This window comes from Cynara cardunculus, assembly GCF_001531365.2.
Source record: "Cynara cardunculus var. scolymus isolate 2C chromosome LG 2, CcrdV1, whole genome shotgun sequence".
Taxonomy (NCBI): Eukaryota; Viridiplantae; Streptophyta; class Magnoliopsida; order Asterales; family Asteraceae; genus Cynara; species Cynara cardunculus.
Window position 1 is genome coordinate 69499150 of NC_037529.1, and position 21498 is coordinate 69520647.

Below are 21498 nucleotides of genomic sequence, written 5' to 3' on the forward strand. Positions count from 1 at the left end.
GAATCATACAGCAGCTATCGTCTATCGAGGGGCTCGAGTCTTCTCCGTTTTCTGGGTTCCAAATATAGCACCCGCTACGTCGCTCGCTAATGGTATTCTGTAACTTATAGCATCCAAAAGAAAAGTGGTTCTACCACCCATCTGCACCACAGTTCACTACTACTCACCTATGTCTACCAAAATGGTTGCTGGATAGATGCACTTAAAGGACACATTAAGTCAAGTATTGCTTACTAATCTTGAATACGTATTTTGTAAGACGGCGTTGAGATATTGAGCGTCTCATGTATTCGTTTTATATCACCTTAAATAAAAATTCAGATTAAAGTTTACTGATCACTAAAATGAAATGAGTATGTACCATATCAATGCTTTCTCAACATGTTGAATAGAGTGGTATGACTGGATCAGGGTTCAATTCCTGCAGACCACATAGCAACTCGTAAATCCCGCCAGACGTAATCTGAGAATACTTGAATTAAAAACTGAACTCATTAAGCAAAGTTTTTATAGATTAAGACCAAATACCTTACACTGCAGCACTTGTTATGCGATCCCACCGGCTGTAATAGGAAGTTTCATAGAGGCCTAAAGACCTTCTGAGGAAATGTCGGGATACCCAAGTGGATCCAAATGAAATTAACAAAAAGGTATCGGATGCCTACTATTATGCCATACTGGTTTAATTATTCTCATCCCATCATGAGTTTATAACAAGTATCAATGGATCCGAAACACCTAATGCTTTGGATTTGATCTTGAACCGATCCCAAGTTCCAAACAAACGTTTTATGGACCCGGGCCCGGTTTTTTCTGTTCTGTGGACCTCGTAGAAGCGTAATGACTAATGATTGATGAATCCTTGTAAGCAATGAATGTGATCTCAAGAAAAGAAACAGGTGCCAATTTCGACTTAAGAATTGTTGAATGACATCAGAGAAAGATATACAAAAAGTTAAGCAGAGGATAGGATTAAATTAGTAGAAGTGGATTATAATCGAGTGACTCAACCATTCACCAGTCTGTGCCCAGTTCTCTTGACAGGAAAAGCTTGTCGATGTACAAAACGACCAGAGTGGATGCGGTAACATAATTTTGCATCTCAGACTTCGCAGATACTTCTGTAAGTAACAAGAAAAGCAGTTATTAGTGGATATTAAGAACTAAAAATAAGACGAAGAACGGAAAGACTAAACTACAAACGGGAATGCACCAAAGAAAAAACTTAAAATCGTCAGCAAAAAATCCAATCAATGTAGGATACGTAATTGTAGTATGTATGAAGAAGTGGAACAAGAATCGAAATAGCGAGTGAAATACGAAATCATGACCATCAGATAAGATGTAGCAACATTGTTGCGCCAAAGCTCACATTTTTTTTATGTACGTAACCATCATATATGGCAGAATTCACACAAACTCCTCTTCTTTGGTTAGGACTTGAACCCTTGACCTCTAGGGTGCGTTTGGTATCCAGGTGTTCAACGTTTGGTAAGACAGAACTGGACAGGACAAAACATATAAAATGACCAATTTACCCCTATGTTCCTGTCTGTTCCACATAAAAGTGTTGTCAAGCGTGAAACAGTGATCCCTATTCTGTTTTGTGTTGTCCAGTGTGCAAGACACATCCTTACAAAGAGTGTAAATGAGGAATTCTTTTCACTTTGATATGTAAATCACAACAAATAAGTGTATATAAGGAATTCTTTTGACTTTAATGTACTCCTCCACATATGACAAATGCAACACTTGATTTGGCACGTAATTTAAGAGTACTGTTTAGTAATTCATCAAATATCTAAAATACCATATGGAAGAAAAAATAAAGGAATCATGTGAACCTAATGCAATACCATCAACTTTGTTTTCAATGATAATAATTGGCTGATGTGTAATATTAACAAAAAAATCCAAAAAATAAAATGTTGCAATTTTCATGGGACATCTCAGGAGGAAAGTGTTACCCATGACCAAATTGATTCCCAGACCCCTTAATCTTCATGAGTCTGTGTGAATTAATCTGTTTGTATAGATTGTGAATGATTTTGTTCAGGAGGGTTTTTTCATAAATGGAAGTAGCGTGTTTTTTTAATTAGAATGAACAGGTTTGGGAAAAAACTTGACTTTATGCATAAAGCTTCCCCCTACAATTTAACTGAATAAGCTACTTTCCATATCATTAAGCCACTACCAAACACTCATGTATAGCTGACTGAATAAGTTGTGAGTCCCATTAAGCTCATTAAGTTGCTAACAAACAAGCCCTTAGACAACTATCGTAGTCAGGTCGGATTGCATTATCTAGCTGAGAAAATTTAATAGAAAAGCATGATGTAACTTATACTCACCATCTTCATTAAGCTTTTGCAACAGCTGTGCTTTTGTGGGAAGGGCATACATTCCTGCAGCAACAGCTTTTCTTATAGCCCATCCATGATATGGAGAAAATACTTCTGCATAAGCTTTTGATGCTGGATTCTTTAGAGAATTGTCCCTGGCAAAGACACAAATCAAGCATCACACGTATATCAAGATATTTGGGGCCACAAAAAAGCTCATTTACCTAACACAAGATGCAATGAAATGTTTCTAACTAAAACACAATGGGAGAGTATTGGTTCACTGAACAGGACAGAACTGGGATCAATGTTCCATGTTTGGCAGGACTATTATGTGGAACAGCCAGAAACATAGTGGAACAGGCGTGTTCCACCCCCACCCCATGGAACAAGGTGGAACAAACTTATGTTTTACCAATATAACTTCAAAATAAAACCTAATTCTCTTCTAAAACATCAAATACACCTTCCTCTTTACATTTTATTCAATTCTTTAAATTTTATTCATTGTATTTTATGCTTTTTAAACTTTCACTTTAATGTCCTCAAAATATTGTTTTTATACGATTTCTATATTTTGATTAATTTATGTAATTCATTAGATATTAATAGTTAAAAATAATAATATAGAAACTAGAAAGGGTATAAAATAAAATTTGGAAACTACATGAACCTTTTATTTTGGAAACTACATAAATATTTATCTTATTATAACTTAATAAATTACAGAATCAATAAAAATATATAAAATATATAAACAACTCATAAGGGGTAAATTGGTCATTTTATATGTTATGTCGTAGCGCACCTACTGTTACTAGAAGTCTAGTCTCTCTCAGGTCCAGTTTCGATCTCAAATCCCATTTCCTCCGGGACAGAAGTGTAATGGGCGGGTGAAATGACATGTACTGTTTTTGTCTTACCAAATGTTGAACAGCTATTCTGTTCTCTCTGTTCTATTCTATCGTTCTATCTTGTCCGGATACCAAACACACCATTTTAGACATGAACAAATTTGAAGTCATGAAGTAGCCTTTAATCTTTATAATCAGAACAGGAAGTTGATGATCAAATTTAACTTTTCATGTAATTTAATGTAGTTGCAAACATCACTTAGATAAGCATTGCCATTCTAAAAGTCTTGAATTGATCAAGTAGAAGAAAGACGTACTCTGATGTTATAATCTGCTCAAACAGCACTCTAACCATATCCAAACCGCGCTTCACCCTCAAAAGATTCCTCGTGTGACTGCCAGGCTTCCTCACACAATTTTCTTCAATATCCCTTTCCATCATCAATTGCAAGGTCGATATTGACTTCGAAGTCTCACAGAGATCGTTCACCTGGGCACACACAAAAATGAAAGTCAAAATCCCATAATCAATCGTCATAAAACATAATTTACAGAGGCATAAAAAACCAAGTTTTCATTCACAACTAAAATCAAAATAACCTAAAGCATGTTGGGGTTGTTTGGTGGGTTTTCCAGTAAGTCCTATATGGATTAAGATGTTTGTGTGGATTAATTTGTCTCTATAGATTAAAAAGGTTTTTGCTTGGGAGGGTTTTTTCATAGATGGAATGATCATGTTTTTTAATTGGGAACTTAAGGAGTTCCTGGAATTATTGAGATGTTTTAAGTTTTGACATGTAATTTACAGTTTAACATATGAATAGTATCAAATGCTCTTTTACCTTTCTTAAACTTGGCTTTCTGCATAAAGCTCCCCAGCTTGCTGAATAAGCCACTTTCTATTTCATTAACCCACTACCAAACAGTCATATATAGCTGACCGAATAAGTTGCGAGTCCCGTTAAGCTCATTAAGCTGCTTATAAACAGTCCCTTAGTGTGCGCTAACACCCAACTCTATTATAATATTGTAACATAGGAAATCCAATCCCAATGATCCGAAATCCCACAAATCCACGGGAAGGTAAAGTGTGAATACAATTCATGAATTTAAGAAAATGTTGATGAGTGAGTGTACCTTGGCAACATAGTCCATTTCGGCGAACTTGAATGCAATACCAAGGCATCGGAAGAGAGGGGAAACAAGAGAACAAGCTTGAGAGAAAGGGGCGAGCTCCAGTTGTTGAGGGTTTTGGGAGTTAATACAGTTGGCGATGTCCTTGAAAGCTTCTGAAATCTTTCTCAGAGGCTTGTCCCCGTTGGCTGAATCCATCCGGAAGATATGCGCCTCCTCTCTTTTTTGTTTAAGGTCTATCAATGATGCTTATTTGTTCTATTCAACTTTTACTTGAATAACTTGTCTGTTGCATCTGCAGTCATAAACATGTTACATTAAGGGGGGGTGTATAGAGTGCATTTGGTACCCAGCGGAAGCAATGACTACCCAGGAATTTTTTCAAGCAGTGGCACTATTTGACTATAAGAAACAAATATAAGGATCTTTTTCACAAAATCATTATCGGTCTGTTGGTTAGTTCATTGCTTTTCATATGGAAGGTCATGTGTTCAAGTCTTTTATTGCAAATTTTTTTTCAAAAACATAACAAATATGAAATTAAAAGCTAGAAACTAAGAAAATGACACTAACAGGATTCAAACTCGGGTCTGGGATGGAAGAAAGGCCTTGCAAACCAACTCCACCAAGGAAAACTCGTGTCCTTATTGTAGTTTCAATGTATATACGGTGGCACACAACAAATTGATATGGTGACACTTTCTACGACCCTATATTTTTTACTCTAAGACAGAGGAATGGCAAAGTGACATGTGCCAACACAAAAAAAAACCTTGGGTCCGTCCCTGGATAGAACAAAAAAGGACATTTGTTCAATGTTTGGCAAGACAGAACCGGGCAGAAAAGAACCGATAAAATGACCAATTTACCCCTGACGAGATGGTTAGTCTTTTTTCTCCAAATAATCAATCTAAATGAAAATTAACAAATATGAATAAAATCAACAATGGCGTATCAACAAAATATATGAAATTGCCAAAGGATATAACCAACAAGTGTGATATGAAAACCACAAGGGTTGTGGCATAGTGATTGAGGTCCAAGGGATGTGGTAAATATCCCATCTGCCAGGATTCAATTTCAGGTTGACGTCACAATTTGTTGGGATTAGTTTAGGCATTGTCCGAGACAACCTTCCAGAAAAAAGTGTAATATGAATAAAATCAACAACTGTACCAAGCTACACAAGTGATACTATTCCAGGCAATGATCAAGAAATTTGAAGTGATAGTGCTATGATTGTGGATTGACTATGGACCAACCAAAGAAATAAGATAAAATTAAACTACCTGCTGTATCGATAGATGTGTAAACAATAGGTTAAATCTGCAAAACAAGAGATGGAGATCGAGCTTGAAATCAGGGACCAGAAGGTTTGAATTCTTGACAGCTATGGTGTTGTTATTGGTTTCAATATATTGTACAAGTATGTTTAGTCTTTCAATTTCACTCCATGTGGTACAGACAAATGAAAACCCTACTAAAACATGATCGATTTGCAGAAAACAAGACGAAATCGCAGGTTGATGGTGGTGGATTTAAAATATATCGAGTTAAATCTGCAAATCGATCGGGTGTGAAGATGAAGATAGAACGATCTGGTAGAAGTTGAGTTAAATCTGCAAATCGATCGAGGAAGAAAACGTATCAGATGATAAAAGTCAATTGCCAGAAGTTACCTGTTCACGATGGCCGGATCGACGAAGAAAACGTATCAGAGGTGTTGGCTGGAAGTTGCAGGGGTGTGGGCCGAAAGTTGAACAGAGGAAGTCGATCTCGATGGAGTGGAGGAGTGGATAGAAAGGAATCCGATACAATGTTGGGTAGAGATTCCGACCCGGCCCGGCACCGTACCTGTCCGGACCGTTTACTTAAATGCTTACCCGGTAAGCGTTTAACGAGTCAACACTGTAATTTATTTTATCGAATAAGATTGTAGACTCTTTATCGTTATCATTGCTCTTATCGGGTAAGGTTTTTTATCTTTACCATGTTTATCTGGTATGAAAAATTACCTGATAAATATTTACCAGATAATCATTTAGTAAGTGGCCCTTAAAAGCTCGAAATGGCAACCATGTTTCATGTTTTCTTCTATTCTTGGCCACTCTTGATGCTAATTTTATGGTTTTGAGTGATATATAAATCCAAAGTTATTTAATATGTTCGAAAATGGAGCAGAAGGGCCAAGTCAACGACCGACAGGACATGAACAAGACATAAGGGACAAGCCAACGTCCAGTTTATCTGCAGTTAGTTACACGGATTCAAACATGAAGCTTTAATAAGTTGTACTTATACACAATTTACTTGTAATCTTGAATTTTAAGTAATGTGCATCAATAAACAATATTTCATGAATAAAAAATTGCTTTTAAGATTTTTTGTCAAATGCTTTGTAATAATCATAAGGTGCAGATACATGTCTGGTAGGCTTTCTAGAAGCTGATAAGGTTGTTAGATTACTGAATACACGGTGCAGACACATGTCTAAGTTCTACAATGTTGAATATTGCCTTCTACATATGATATTAGAGATTGGTTTCGATTCCACGAAGGGTGAAACAGATGATGTATTCGATTTTGAACTCTCGTGGCGTTGAATCTTTTCACCGATTATGGATGGGATTTTAGTTTACACGTTTGAGGGAGGGGGATATTTAATGTCGCGGATAGGTTGTTGTTACTTTGTTGGATGTTTCCTCTGGCTTGTTGAGAAAACTACGTTTTCATCTATGTGTCTTTTGAAAATTGCTATCTTCGTCTATATGCTTTTGAAGTGATAGTTCTCGTTTTTTTTTTCTATTATCCTGGATATCCAACCCACTATGTGAGTCGACGAATCCCATGGCGACCATCTGCTTTGCAGTTAGTCCGGAGTCACCGCATTTGAACCTCCGTGCCACAAAGGGATTTTTATTCCTCATTGGATTTGAACATGGGACCTCCAGACACTTTTGGCCTTTGGAGTCTAAGCTCGAACCAATCAGACATCACCCTTGTGGTTAGTTGCCGTTCTTATAGTCTACATTTTATTGTTCTTTTCACCCTTGTGGTTTACACATCATTGCTGATTTTGTTCCTCGTCTATAGTACTGAATGTAATTGATGGTTCGAGCTTTTGGCTTATAAAATTAAGTGAATCATGTTGCATCGTGCGAGTGTAGAATTAGAGATTTGGGTTGGGCTAGATTTGGTTGTTACCTTTAATTCGATAGCGGGTTGGGCTCAATTTTCTTGGACATTTCTATGACCATAAAGTGTTTAACAATAGATAGTTCCATAATACAACACCTCATGCGGGTACACAACTAGTGTGTGTGTGTGTGTATGTGATTTGGGATCACGTGAGACCAACATGTTTTCGTATGACTCGTGAGACCATTTTTTTGCACTTGAAACTTCACAACGAAACGCTGTAAAAGGTAGTCTTCACAATATTTTTGCTGTGAAGGTAACCTTCACAATATTTTTGTATGTGAAGGTTTGGGTGTCTTTTACCTTCACAATGTTTTGTTGTGAAATTTCAAGTGTAAAAAAATGTATTACATGAACCCAACCCATACATACATACATATATAGATATTGTGACATTAGCCATATGTTCATTTGGGAAGTAAGTATTTGAGAAGTAAATAAGTGATCATAACGCTACATCTGGTCAATATTTGCGGCTTTGACATTGGATAATTCCTCGCATGGTATGTGGAAGATAGAGGGGTAGTTTCGCAACTGTTACAAACAGGCAGCAAAACAAGTGCATATGTAAACCTGTGTGATTCACGTATGAACTATGTTCATACGTGAATTTTTTTAATTCACATATGAACTATTTAACTGATTCACATATGAACCCGTGTAATTCACATATGAATTAGTTAACTGATTCACATATACACTTGTTTACCGCCTATTTCTAAAAATTATAAAACTACCCCTATATTTTTCGTTTGACCAATCAAAGTCGTAATTTCTCAAATACTTATCACTTCTCAAATGAACCTCTCCCTATGACATTAATACGTAAAAACATTATTAGAATTATATTTTTAGAATTCTTTTTTTACCCCTCTTAAGTTATCTGATTTGTCATTTTGTTACGTTATTTTTGAAGAACGAGGGGTGTTTTTTGTTTATGTTTGTTCATTATTCATATTCGTTTAACATCTTAACGAACGAACATAAACGAATGTGAACAGACACATTTTCTTAACAAACAAACATAACACAAAAATATATGTTCATTTATCGTTCGCATTCATTCACTTGTTCGGTTAAGTTAAACGAATAAACAAGAACAAATCTTCGTGGCTGTTTGTCAGTTGCTGAATGGTTTAGTCTAAAATAATTAAGTGGTCAGAATGATTAAAAGACTCTCATGATATAGATGTTTACAATAAAATTAGAGCGTTTAATAATCAAGAGATACCCAAGATACAAAATCATTCAAATGATTTTAGAAGCATTAAAAGACATATTTTTTTTTTATCAAATAAGATTTATTTCTTAATAATTCAGGCGGTTACAAACATTTGTTAGTTTATTGAGAGCCATGCCCATAAATATGTGAGGTGGCCACGTGGCGTTAAATCACGTGACGAGCACCGATAATTGAACGGGTAAAGCAGTTGGTGAGGGATTTTCAACTACTTTTGAAATGCAAAACAATAGGTGGCAGTTTAACCTGTCGTTTTCTTCCACGTGTCCTTCCTCCTTCAGGTAATACGTCCATTCCTCCCGTTACCCAATCCATAGGGTTTTTACATTATTAATACTCCCAATAAATTAACATTTCAGATTTTTTCTATAAAATATTTAAAGATTATTTGTTTACCTCTTGATAGTTTTATTAAAATACATTTTTTGAATCGTTAAGAGTTGAATCTTGTTTGATAAAAAAAAAATCTGGCTCTTAATGTTTCTAAAATAATATGAATGATTTTGCATTCTGAACATCCTTTAACCATTTATCGTCTTAATTTTATTGTAAACAATTATCAAACAATTATATTTTATTTTGCATTATATCATGAGAGCATCTTAATCATTCTGATCACTTAATCATTCTGCATCAAACCATTCGACAAATAACAAACAACATCTTAATCATTTTGTGATGATTTATGCCTTTTAAGAGTATATTTCACGGTTATCTATATTATATTATAAAGCATTTGACAAAAACTATTAAAAATCATTTTTTATTGCATGAATTACTGTTTATTGATGCATATTACTTAAAATTCAAGATTTTAAGTAGTTTTGTGTAAGTACAACGTATTAAAGGTTCATTTTAAATAATCTGTTTAAGCAAAAAATTGTCCAAAATCTTCATTTTCTTCATTTTAAAGAATCTGTTAAAGATGCTTTTATGATCGATCTAGTGCTATTTATCGACCTACCATAAATAAATACACTTTGTAAACTATAAATGATTGACACGTGTTGCTATCTATTTGTCGGGTCAATTATCGTGTCGAACTTGATTCTTCGAAATTAAAATTTTCAAACAAATATCTATTGCGAAGTCGAACCTGTATTGTTTAATGATTAAAAACTGATATTCTTTATACAATGGAGTTGTTTGATAGTTGTTGAATTGTTTGATATAGAATTATTAAATTGTCAGAATGATTAAGAGACTTTCATAATTGTTTGGTAATTGTTTACAGTGAAATTAGGGCACTGAATGGTTAAGTAAGACTTAAGATACAAAATCATTCGGAAGGTTCTAGAATCATTAAGAGACAGACTTTTTTCTGCCAAACAAGATTCATCTCTTAACGATTCAAATATATTTCAAATATTTATATATGTATATGTATATAGTATATAAAAATTTGGAATTTGACAGAATAGTAAATCAACAGGGTTTCATTTTTCAGATATTTTCTGACCCAAATTCACTTTTTAACAAATTCCTATGCAGTATTTATATAAATTTTTTATTGAATTTTTATTATATCACCTTCTTACTTTACTTTGAGTGATTTAAAGAGATACTTTGCTTCCAAGGACAAAAGACTGTGTTCCTTCCCATCACCAACACACCTCAAATTTTATTAACATTTAACAGTTCCAATCGCTAGTCAGATTAACGCTTGTAAGAATCGTCGTCACCTTTCAGTAAGATTCTCGATCATCAAAATGACATAATATAAGTGTCTCTTACCCAACAAATATTAATCGAGTAAAAATCATCACTCTCGCTTTCCGGACATGATTCTTGGTCTGTATCGAAAAGTACATTTTGAAAGTTACGAAATGGAGGGGTTGTTTAATAGTTGTTGAATGGTTTGGTGCAAAATGATTAAATGGTCAGAATGATTAAGAGGCTCTCGTGATATAGTGCAAGATGAAATATAATTGTTTGGTAATTGGTTACAATAAAATAGGGCGTTGAATGGTTAAGGGAGGCACAAGATGCGATATCATTAAGAGGATTTTAGTTACATTAAGATACAGACTTTTTTTTGGCAAACAAGATTCACCTATTAACGATTCAGAAGCTGTCTCATAATGAAACTATTAAGAGGTAAACATTAAGCCACTACCAAACAATTATGTATAGCTAACCGAATATGTTGTGAGTCTCATTAAACTCATTAAGTTACTAACAAACAAGCCCTAAATACACTTCTATATATTGCTAAATACATCTTTAGATACTGATTTCTTCTTCACAGACATCAACATCAAGACTTACTTTTTACATTTTCGATGTTTGATTTTATCCTCACATAATATGGATGTATATTAAATCACCCTATTTTTTATGGGCAAATTGCATGAAAAAAGTAACGTAATTTAACTTGATTCCTATTTTAGATAACGTACTTTAAAACTTACATTTTGGTACCTAAGATGTAAACTTTTAAACATTTAAGTACCCGGATAACCGATTGAAGACTAATTAAAAAAAAAATTCATGTCACTAACCACGTCAGCAAATAATACTGAATTAGATACCACATCAACATGAAAACCGGTCAATACTTCAACCAGAAACCCGAATACTTAAATGTTTAAAACTTTACATCTTAGGTACCAAAATGAAAGTTTTGAAAGTACGTTACCAAAATATAAATCAAATTAAAGTACGTTACTTTTTAATACAATTTATCATTTTTTATAGTTTGATTGATTGAAATATTTTAAAATAAATGTTAAATCATGGGACCCTACGAATACTGTTTAAAGAAAGCAACATCGAAGAATTTTGGTTTTAAAAGGACACGTATTAACACAACTCTTGAAGTGCAATAAAAGCCACCAAAAGCTTAAAATCCAATTCAAGATTTCTTGAATTCCAAAAAAGGGGAAAGAACCCAGAATCCAATTTTTTTGGTTTCAGTCACACACAGTGAGTGGTGAACTGTGTTTTTTTTTTTTTTTTTGTGTATATGAAGAGTTGCCGGCCGGAGAGAATTCCGGCAAGACAATCTGGGAAAGCACGGCGAGTTGTTGTTGGACGGGATTTTCGACTGCTTCCATGAAATCACAACGGCGTTGGCTTTCGCTAGGATGAACGATTCGGCTTATCGGGTGGATACGACTTCACGCCTTGCTCAATGGCGAATCGACAACTTGGCGGCTTTTACGTACCGGAAATCGAATCCGTTTCGGATCGGGAAATGGAATTGGTGAGTTTATTCGAGAAACCCGTTTGAGTTGTCTGTACAATATTCGAGTTATTTTTGATTTCCAAAGCAAATATCAAGATTTCAAAATGGGTGTTTTTTTAGAGGGTGTGTCAGGTTATACCTAAACTAATGCCGATAAATTACAGTTGTAAAATATCAGCTCTGGTAAACTCAGTGGACATCAACCTATTCCGTTATCTGGTTCTTGATTTTATTGAATTTTTGCCTGCAACGAAATAGAATATTGCTATGATTTACAAACCCTTTTTGGAAAGACCATGGTGTTCTTGATACCCTGAAAAAATTGCCCAAATTGATCCTTTTTTTAGCAACATGGTAATCGGTTAATGTTTCAATCGGTTACCCAGATCATTGAATGTTTAAAACTTTACATTTTAGGTACCAAAATAGAAGTTTGGAAAATACGTTACTCAAAATAAAAATCAAGTTAAAGTATGTTACTTTTTCATGCAATTGTCCAACCAAATATGATTCATTACACAATTACTGGTTGATTTTTGAGTCATTTCCTTTTATTTGAAATCAGGCATTTAGCTGTGGAGAAGAATCGAACCTTATTGATTAAGCTGTATCCAGAGATATCAAATTTAACTCAAGACGGCCCTCCGATTGTTTCCTTCATCATTCGACTCGTCTCGTTATCCGAAGGTCGCAAGGTTTTGGTTCATCCCGGTAAATTTAGTACCCATATTCTGTTTCGCTTTTTGTTCAAACATAAGTTGGTTTATTTTTGAGTTTATTAAAAGAGCGTATTTGACGAGTCATAAACTTAGATTTTTAGGGCATCACGAACGAATTCTATAAAATAATAAAAATCGAGATTTTTTTTCTCTTTTGCTCCAACAAATTCTCTTTATTGTTTTCGGAAAATTTTAGAGAAATTTTTAAAACTTAATGTGAGAAGAGAGAAATGATTTTTTTTGCTCATTTTCACTGATGAGATAAAATTATTATTATTATTTTATATTAAGGGGCCGTTTACCAAATACTTATCCGGGTAAGCGCTTACCAAGTCATATTACCTTACTGGATGAATATGGTAAGGACCAAGAATCTTACCCGGTAAGAGCGAGACAAGGACCATGATTCTTAATCGTTAAATGAGAGCGATGACTCTTACCGTGGTATTACTGGTTAAATTGTTGCATACAATATCATTTTAGTGGATTAAAATCTTACGTGATAAATAAATAATAGTATTAAATTTTACCGTAAGCACTTACTGGATAAATATTTGATAAATGGTTCTAAGTTTTAACGGTCCCTGTTAGTCTGTTCTTGTATTTGGCTTTTTTGATGTACTGGAATGATGAAATTATAAAATATTTTAATAATCTAATATTTTTAAAAAATATTTTAATAATCTAATATTTTTAAAAAATATTTTAATAATCTAATATTTTTAAAAAATATTTTAATATTGAAATTTCTAAAATAGAGAATGTGTAATATTTTTTTAGAAATTGTAACTTAATGGATCTGTTGGTGATACTCTAGACTTCAAATGGAGTTTCAACAAGCTTCGGGGTTTTCTTTTTAGTTTAACAATTATAAAATTTGTATTTTACAAAGGGACAAATTGCATGAAAAAGTAATGTATTTTAACTTGATTCTTATTTTGAGCAACGTACTTTCAGAACTTTCATTTTGGTAGCTAAGAAGTTTTAAACATTTAAGTACCAGGGTAACCGGTTGAAAACTAGTTTTAGATTAAAAAAAAGACTAATTTTAGATTCAAAAAATTCATATCACTAGTCACATCAGCAAATAATATTGAGTTGAATACCACATCAGCATGATAACCTGTTAATGTATCAACCGGGTACTTAAATGTTTAAAACTTTACACCTTAGGTACCAAAATGAAAGTTTTAAGAATACGTTACCCGAAATATGAATCAAGTTAAAGTACGTTGACTTTTTCATGCAATTTACCTTTTACAAAAAATGACCAAAACCACTAGCATTATCAAGTAGTTTATTAGCTAGTTTTCTAAACAATCCACATTTTCACATGATCCTTGTAAAACGATACGTTTTTTACAGTCAAGTTCTATATTTTTGCAACCAAATGTGTTCACAACGAAGTAACATTGTTTTGCTTGCTAACGACACCGATGCAGAAATTAGGGATAAACAGCTAAAAAGTAGCGATGATTTTGTTTGGGCACTCGAGGTTCCATTCACAGGGAAGTTCATCATCGATGTTGAATTTCTTGACCTGAAGACCGCATCTCCCCAAGTAATTGATCTTATCATTCGAAATTCAGTAAAGATGCATAAAATTGCAACACGATTTCAAAAAATTTCTAGTTTATACTCATTTAGGCTGATAACATGTTAATCTTGTAACATTTGATGGTGTGGATACTCATTTACAAAGAGTTACAACAAAGTAAATGATAACCTTGACATCAACGTCATCAAATGTTACAAGATCAACAAGTTGATGGTCAAAATGGGTACAAAAATATGAAACTTCAAAAATTTGTTATATTGGTCGTGGAGTAAATTGCAATGTTCGTCCTTGTGGTTTGTTAATAGTTTCAATTATTGTCCCTATGGTTTAGAAACTATGATTTTCGTCCCTACAATTTGCAATTTATTGTTATTTTCATCCATGGACAAATTTCTACCTTTAAATACAAAGGACTAAAACCTTAAAGAATTGTAAACTACAAAAACAGAAATAACAATAAAGTACTAATCACAAGGACGAAAATAACAATGAATTACAAACCATAGGGACGAAAACCACAATTCTAAACCACAGGGATGAAAATCGCAACTTTTAACAAACCATGGGGACGAAAAATGTAATTTACTCTTGAGAGCATTACAGTAAATGGGAACCAAAACGAACTTCGTTTCATTTGGTTACATTTTACCCTTTGAACTTTTCATGTTCGTTGCTTGTTTTCCAAAATGACATTTATGATGTGTGAAGCAGGGCGGTGAATCGTGCTCCATCTGGGCGGAAGGGGTGGCGCAAAAGGAATCATATGCAACCGCCCTTACCTCTCTTGGTCGAATGCTATCAGAAAGCATTCACACAGATATCATCATCAATGCTGCCGATGGAAGCATTGGGGCCCACCGTGCAGTCCTTGCTGCACGGTCCCCAGTCTTTTATAGCATGTTCTCTCATGACTTGAAAGAAAAAGAGCTCTCCACCATTAACATTCCTGATATGTCCATTGAAGCTTGCCAAGCTTTTCTCAGCTCATTATACGGTAACATAGGGAACAAAGATTTTCTCACTTACAGGCTCGATCTTCTTAGAGCGGCTGATAAGTACGAAGTTTTGGACCTAAAAGAGGCGTGTCACGATAGTCTTTTGGAAGATATCAACACAAAGAACGTGTTGGTGAGGCTCCAAAACGCTAAATTATACAGTCTACAAAGGCTGAAGATTTGTTGCATGCATTATCTCGTTAAGTTCGGTAAGATATACGAGATTCAAGAAGAATTCAGTACATTTATACAATCGGGAGACAGAGAACTGATATGGGAAGTCTTTAATGAAGTTCTTTCCATATGGAAAGGTTTCTGAGATGCTATTTTGCTATGTCTAATGATTCGCCATTTCTGGTGTACTATAAGATCCGATCTTTCTGGTACATAAATTGGTGTCGTGAAAGCTCGAGTATGCTAGTTGTTTGTGTGCATGAAAAAAATCGAAAATCCCTTGTAGCTATCTATCACTTACAAACTACACAATCTTTGAATCTTAATATAGTCTCTTATATCACAAAGGTGTTGTTTACTTAAAACTTAATGTTCTGGACGACTTATTGACACAACCATACAGGAGTGTTCCTTTACGACTTAATCGTTAAGCAATTGAGCTAAAATGACCAACACCCCTCGCTTTCCCCGTTACCCCACTTCAAACAATTTAATACCATATATTCCCCATAAACAATCCAATCCTCTCTCTTTGTCTGCCTCTCTTAAACCCATCGGTTTTTTTCAGGGATGGACCCAGTGCATTGGATACGGTGGCACGTGTCACCGCTTCGTTCCTCTGTCGTAGTGTAAAAAACTATAGGGTCGTGAAAAGTCCACCATATCTATTTGTTATATGTCATCATATATATTTTGAACTACGACAATAATACAAGTTTTTCTTGGTAGAGAGTTAGTTCGTAGACCTTTTCTTCCCACCCATTCCCGAGTTTGAATCCTGGTAGTGCCATTTTTCTTAGTTTTTACCTCTTAATTTCATATTTATTATGTTTCTAAAAAAATTGCAACAAAAGAATTTCACTCAGGACCTCACATATGAAAAACAATGAACTAACCATCAGACCATTGATTATTTTGTGAAAAATATCTCTACATCTCAAACCCATCGGTCTTCTGTTATTCGGAGACACAAAGTTATCCCAACAAAGTTATCCAAACAGACAACTTAATCCAGAGGGTTTCATGGAAGAAGAAAAGTAATCAGCCCCTGAATTTCATTGATGGAAGATCAAAATCTACAGCATAAAAACTATGCATTCATAAATAAAAGCTTCTCTTGTAAGCAGAAAGCATTTCAGTGATTTCAGTAATGAGTATGACAGCAAAAAATTTGCAATCTCACTAGTGTCACTGGTTTAAGCAGCTTACCGATTCAGCATCTCTTCTCTTCCACCTGTCGCCGACGTAATTCAGATCTCGGCCGGTGACGCACCCTTAAACGGTCCGGCAACTTATTCCGGTCACTCCTGAGTCAAGATCACTCTGTTACTCACATCAAAGATCAGGTACTCCATAGCTGAAATGCAATTAAGAACTGAATAACATTATTCCACACCAATTTCAAACAACAAAAAGGAAACATTTTCTAGGGTTTTGAGATTAACGATAAAAGGAAAGAAATTCTTACGGATTCATCTCCGATTCGCGATCTAATTCTGATGTAATGATCTGTTCATCAGCTATCATTACAGTGATCTTCATATTGTTCTCCGATTCGATTGGAATTTCTAAACCTAGTTTTCTGTGGTTTCGCTTCTTGGAGATTTCTTACCGATATATTTGTCGATTTGGGAGGGCCGTTACCTAAACGCTTACCCGCCAAACGTAACGGTAAAATTCAACGTTGTCGCTGTCAAGTAAGATTTTATTCTACCAAAAATGACATTGTATGTAACAACTTATTTAATAAGTGTTAATCGTGGTAAGAGTTGTCGTCATCACTTACCGGGTAATAATATTGGTCCTTGTCTTCGCTCTTAACGGGTATGATTTTTGGTCATTATCATATTCATCCGGTGAGATAATGTGACTTGGTAAACGTTTACCCCGAGTAAGCATTTGGTGAACGGCCCTTAAGAGACTCTGATACAATGCAAAATGAAATATACTTGTTTGATAATTATTAATAATGAAATTAAGGCGCTGAATGGTTAAGGGAGGGTCATGATACAAAATCATTCAGAGGGTTTTAAAATCATTGAGACAAACTTTTTTTTGTCAAACAAAATTCACATCTTAGCAATTCAGATATTATCTCTTAATGGTTTTATTAAGAGACAAACAAATTAATATAACTTATCACTTTTAAAATAATAATAAATTGAAATAATATATTTAAAATCATCTATTAATGTAAATAAACGAGAATTCTTAATTTCAGTTAAATAATAATTTACAAAGAACGATACAAGATCCGTGTCCGATTTCTAATTGTAATTTTCTGTACAGATGATGATGGACGTTAAAACGGAGGAGGGGAACGAAAAGATCTGCCAATGAAAATGTAAGGATATGTCTGACATTGAGAAAGACGAAATATGTTCTTGATTTTTTGAACTCCTTCGTTGAATATGCCAAAACCAAACAACAGCCCGATTGCAATCCCGACCAGTATCACGCATGTGCAAATTATGCATATCCTACCGCACCACATTTTCGGATCCCCCATAAATCGTTTGATGATTGAATGATGGAAACTCTGATAAAGAATCCAGACAGAAATTGTTTCACGGAATATTACGTCTGTGGCAATTGAATTCGAATCGAAAAAGGGTAGAAGAATACGACAAGATAACGATGATGATGGAGAGCAAACTCTGTTTCGTTCTTGGACATAATTTATGGATCAATTTACGGAAGTCCACGTATGTATGTATAAATAAAGAAATAACAGATTGTCAAAAATAAACAGATATTTCCATTTCTATTTTTCCGTCTTACCATAAATATCAGTAGCATATGCATCCTTCACAATTTGAATTCTTTTACGTTAATTTAGAACATTGTAAATGTAAAACGACATTCCATTTTGATCTTTATGAACGAAAACTAACATAATAAATACAATGTAAATCTCTTAACGAGGATCTTTGGCACGTCCCGTGGCAGGGTTTGTTTTCATTCCGATGTGACGTCCACAACGCCTCAAAAGGAGCATGATTTATATATTGTATAAGAGTAATAACTAAGGGTTGTCTATTTACCTCTTAATAGTTCCATCAAGAGGCAACATTTGAATCGCTAAAATGTGAATCTTGTTTGGCAAAAAAAAAAAAAAAACCTGTCTCTTAATGGTTCTAAAACCCCTTGGGTGATTTTGTATCATAGGTCTCACTTAACCATTCAACGCCCTAATTTCATTGTATATAATTACCAAACAATTATATTTCATTTTGCACTATCATCATGAAAGTCTCTTAATAATTTTCACCACTTAATCATTATGCACAAAATCATTCAGCAATTACTAAACAACCGCTAAAATAACATTCTTTGTGAGTTCCTTTTTCTTGTGAGTTGCACTTCTTTGGCTTATCTTACGAATCTCGACTATTTTATTGGGAAAAATAATACAGCAAAAGGTTTGCAAACGTCTCTTTTTTTTTTGTAAACTCCTTTTTTTGAAAGACGACAAACGACCGATAGGCTCACCTTTATGTCGTGTTCATGAATTTGGGGAAGAAAAAAGAAGCTGTGTTTGCTCAACTGACAATAAGTCTTGCACCTTTGGGGATATTCCATAGAGGTCACCAGTTCGAGTCCTGCAAGGCGGATGAGGATTTACCTGGTTGTTCTGTATGCCTTTGAGATTAGTCGAGGTGCGTGCAAGCTGGTTTAGACACCCACGCTTAATAAAAAAAGAAACAAAAGGAAGGAACGAAAGAAAATGATTTCTCATATTCTTAAACACGACATGAAAAAAAAGGTGTCATTTTATGGATATATTTTTTAAAACGAAGAGTTTGGTAGTTTTATTAATCTTTTTAATTATTATGTTTTTCTTTTCATATATTTACGTTTGGGAGAAAAGTAAATAGTTGTTTGTTTACCGCTTAATAGTTCCATTAAGAGACAACCTCTGAATTGTTAAGAGGTGAATCTTGTTTGGCAAAAAAATTTTCTCTTAATGGTTCTAAAATCCTTTTAATGCTTCTGCATCTTGGGCCTCCTTTACTATTCATCACCCTAATTTCATCGCAAACAATTACCAAACAATTATAATTCATTCTACACTATAATCATGAGAATCTCTTAATTAGTCTGACCACTTAATAATTCTGCATCAAACCATTCAGTAACTACCAAACATCCCTTAATGTATCTCAAACATCCTATGTTTATCAATAATTTTCTTCAAAAGCTGAAGCCTTTGTTGTTACTGTAGAGCCACCATCCAATGGACCATGAACAAAACAAACACTAACTACAAAGAGTGATGTCTGATTGATTTGAACTTGCCCTTAAAGGTCAATAGTGTCTTGAGGTTCTAGGTTCAAATCCAAATATGAATAAAAATCTCTTTGTGGCCATAGAGGTTCAACTGCGATGACTCCGGGCTACCCGTAAAGCAGGTGGTCGCCCTGGTATTAGTCGACTCACATGACAGATTGGATATTCAAGTTAATAAAAAAGAACACTATCTAAAAAGGGATGTGTCCATGGGATGCCCCTCCAACAAAAGACACATCTCGTGCATCTGAATGAAATTATTAAGAGATAAACAAACGTCCCTTAACATTTTTCTCTCCAAAATCATCAAAAATATCATTACTTCTACAAGTGGCAGGTCCGCAATTTATGGATGGGTCAAAGTGTAAAAAAAAGTTTTTGAACCAGATCCGCAAGTGTAGGGACCAAATCTATAAATTAGTATACTGCAACCTATATATATTTTACAGATTTGGTCCCTGTTCCTATGGTTTAGAAACTTCATTTTTTTACACTTTGACCTCTTTGTAAATTGCGGACCTGCTACTTGTGGAGATAGTGACATTTTGATTGTTTTAGGAGAAAAATAACCAAGAGGTAAAATCACAATTCAAATTAACTATTTTAATTAGTTTTCCAATAAGAAAAAAAACTTATGTGGCGTTTGTTTTTTAAGAGGTGCTGAAGTTTGAAGTCTGAATTCACTTCTGATTTTTAAGAGGTTGTGCTGAAGTCTGAAATCTGAATCAGTCAGACTGTTTGTTTTTTGCGTCTGAAATTTGAAGTTTGAAGATGAGAGATCGAGAGTTGATATGGATCGACAGTTGACAAAGTTGAGAGATGAGAGATCGAGATAGAAGAGTTGATCTAGAGAAATCGAGCGCAAATATATCAGAGTAGATAGGCGACGATTTGAAATAAGAAGTAATAAGAAGTTTTGCAACCACTTAAATTTTCAGACCTAATAAGAGCTTTTAAGCTCTTAATTGAAAAAAAAAAAAACAAACACACTGAATCCTCTTATGTCTGACCGATTCAGACTTAAGAGGACATTAAGAGTTTTTTTATTAAAAACAAACAGCCCCTTATACTTTAAAAAAACAAACACAAGACATATTTGCTTTTTCAAAATTGCCTCTTGATACCTCTAAAGTCTGATTCGTTTATACGTTTGAGTATTAAGAATGTTTTTTTTTAATAAGAGCTTAAAATCTGTAAATGTCTTGTGAAAATTTAAGTGGTAAACGTATCTCTTCATGTGGTGTTTGTTTTTTTTAAAAGGTGATGAAGTCTGAAGTCTTATTTCACTTTTGATTAATAAGAGATGGTGTTAAAGTCTGAAATCCGAATCAATAAAACTGTTTGTTTTTGTATATCGACAAAGATATGAAGTCTAAAAATATGAATCAATAGTTTGTTTGTGTAAAATCAGGTGCAAACATTTTGCAAAATTCTCTTATTTATTCAAAGGGAAAATAATAGGAATTAAAATATTTGTTTATCTCTTATTTATTCAGACTCTATTAAGTGATAAGAGACTTTGAAAATAATAATAAAAAACAAACAATATTAATTACAAAACGTCTGAATAAACCAAACATAAATGATAATTAAGAGATGAAAATGAAAAACAAACAAGGTCTTAGGGGTTGTTTGTTTACCTCTTAATAGTTTCATTAAGAGGCAACATCTAAATCGTTAAGAGGTGAATCTTGTTTAGCAAAAAAAAAGTATGTCTCTTAATGGTTCAAAAACCCTCTGAATGATTTTGTATTCTGGATCTCCCTTAACCATTAAGAGCCTTAATTTCATTGTATACAATTACTAA

At 34.1% G+C, this 21498-nt stretch overlaps 2 protein-coding genes and 1 long non-coding RNA gene across 4 annotated transcripts; 1 reads left to right on the top strand and 2 right to left on the bottom strand.

Moving 5' to 3' along the window:
* Positions 1 to 853: 853 nt before the first annotated feature.
* On the bottom strand, positions 854 to 6117 carry LOC112507781 (accelerated cell death 11). 2 transcript variants are annotated; one of them, XM_025112492.1, is made up of 6 exons: positions 6010 to 6117; positions 5620 to 5656; positions 4334 to 4625; positions 3514 to 3686; positions 2352 to 2497; positions 854 to 1121 (listed from the first exon to the last, which is right to left on the bottom strand). In XM_025112492.1, the coding sequence occupies exons 3-6, from the start codon at positions 4526 to 4528 to the stop codon at positions 1015 to 1017; spliced, it is 621 nt and encodes a 206-aa protein (XP_024968260.1). In that variant the 5' UTR covers positions 4529 to 4625; positions 5620 to 5656; positions 6010 to 6117; the 3' UTR covers positions 854 to 1014. The 2 variants fall into 2 exon arrangements, with proteins under 2 accessions (XP_024968260.1, XP_024968261.1); XM_025112493.1 differs by lacking the exon at positions 5620 to 5656 and having other exon boundaries at positions 6010 to 6111.
* A 5544-nt stretch (positions 6118 to 11661) lies between these two features.
* On the top strand, positions 11662 to 15612 carry LOC112507597 (BTB/POZ domain-containing protein At1g55760-like). Its single transcript, XM_025112244.1, has 4 exons — positions 11662 to 11973; positions 12521 to 12666; positions 14117 to 14235; positions 14944 to 15612. The coding sequence occupies exons 1-4, from the start codon at positions 11855 to 11857 to the stop codon at positions 15544 to 15546; spliced, it is 987 nt and encodes a 328-aa protein (XP_024968012.1). The 5' UTR covers positions 11662 to 11854; the 3' UTR covers positions 15547 to 15612.
* Positions 15613 to 16427: 815 nt separating this feature from the next.
* LOC112508078 lies at positions 16428 to 17019 on the bottom strand. The gene is made up of 2 exons (XR_003068603.1): positions 16870 to 17019; positions 16428 to 16758 (listed from the first exon to the last, which is right to left on the bottom strand). It is a non-coding gene; the product is annotated as an uncharacterized LOC112508078 (long non-coding RNA).
* Positions 17020 to 21498: the final 4479 nt, after the last annotated feature.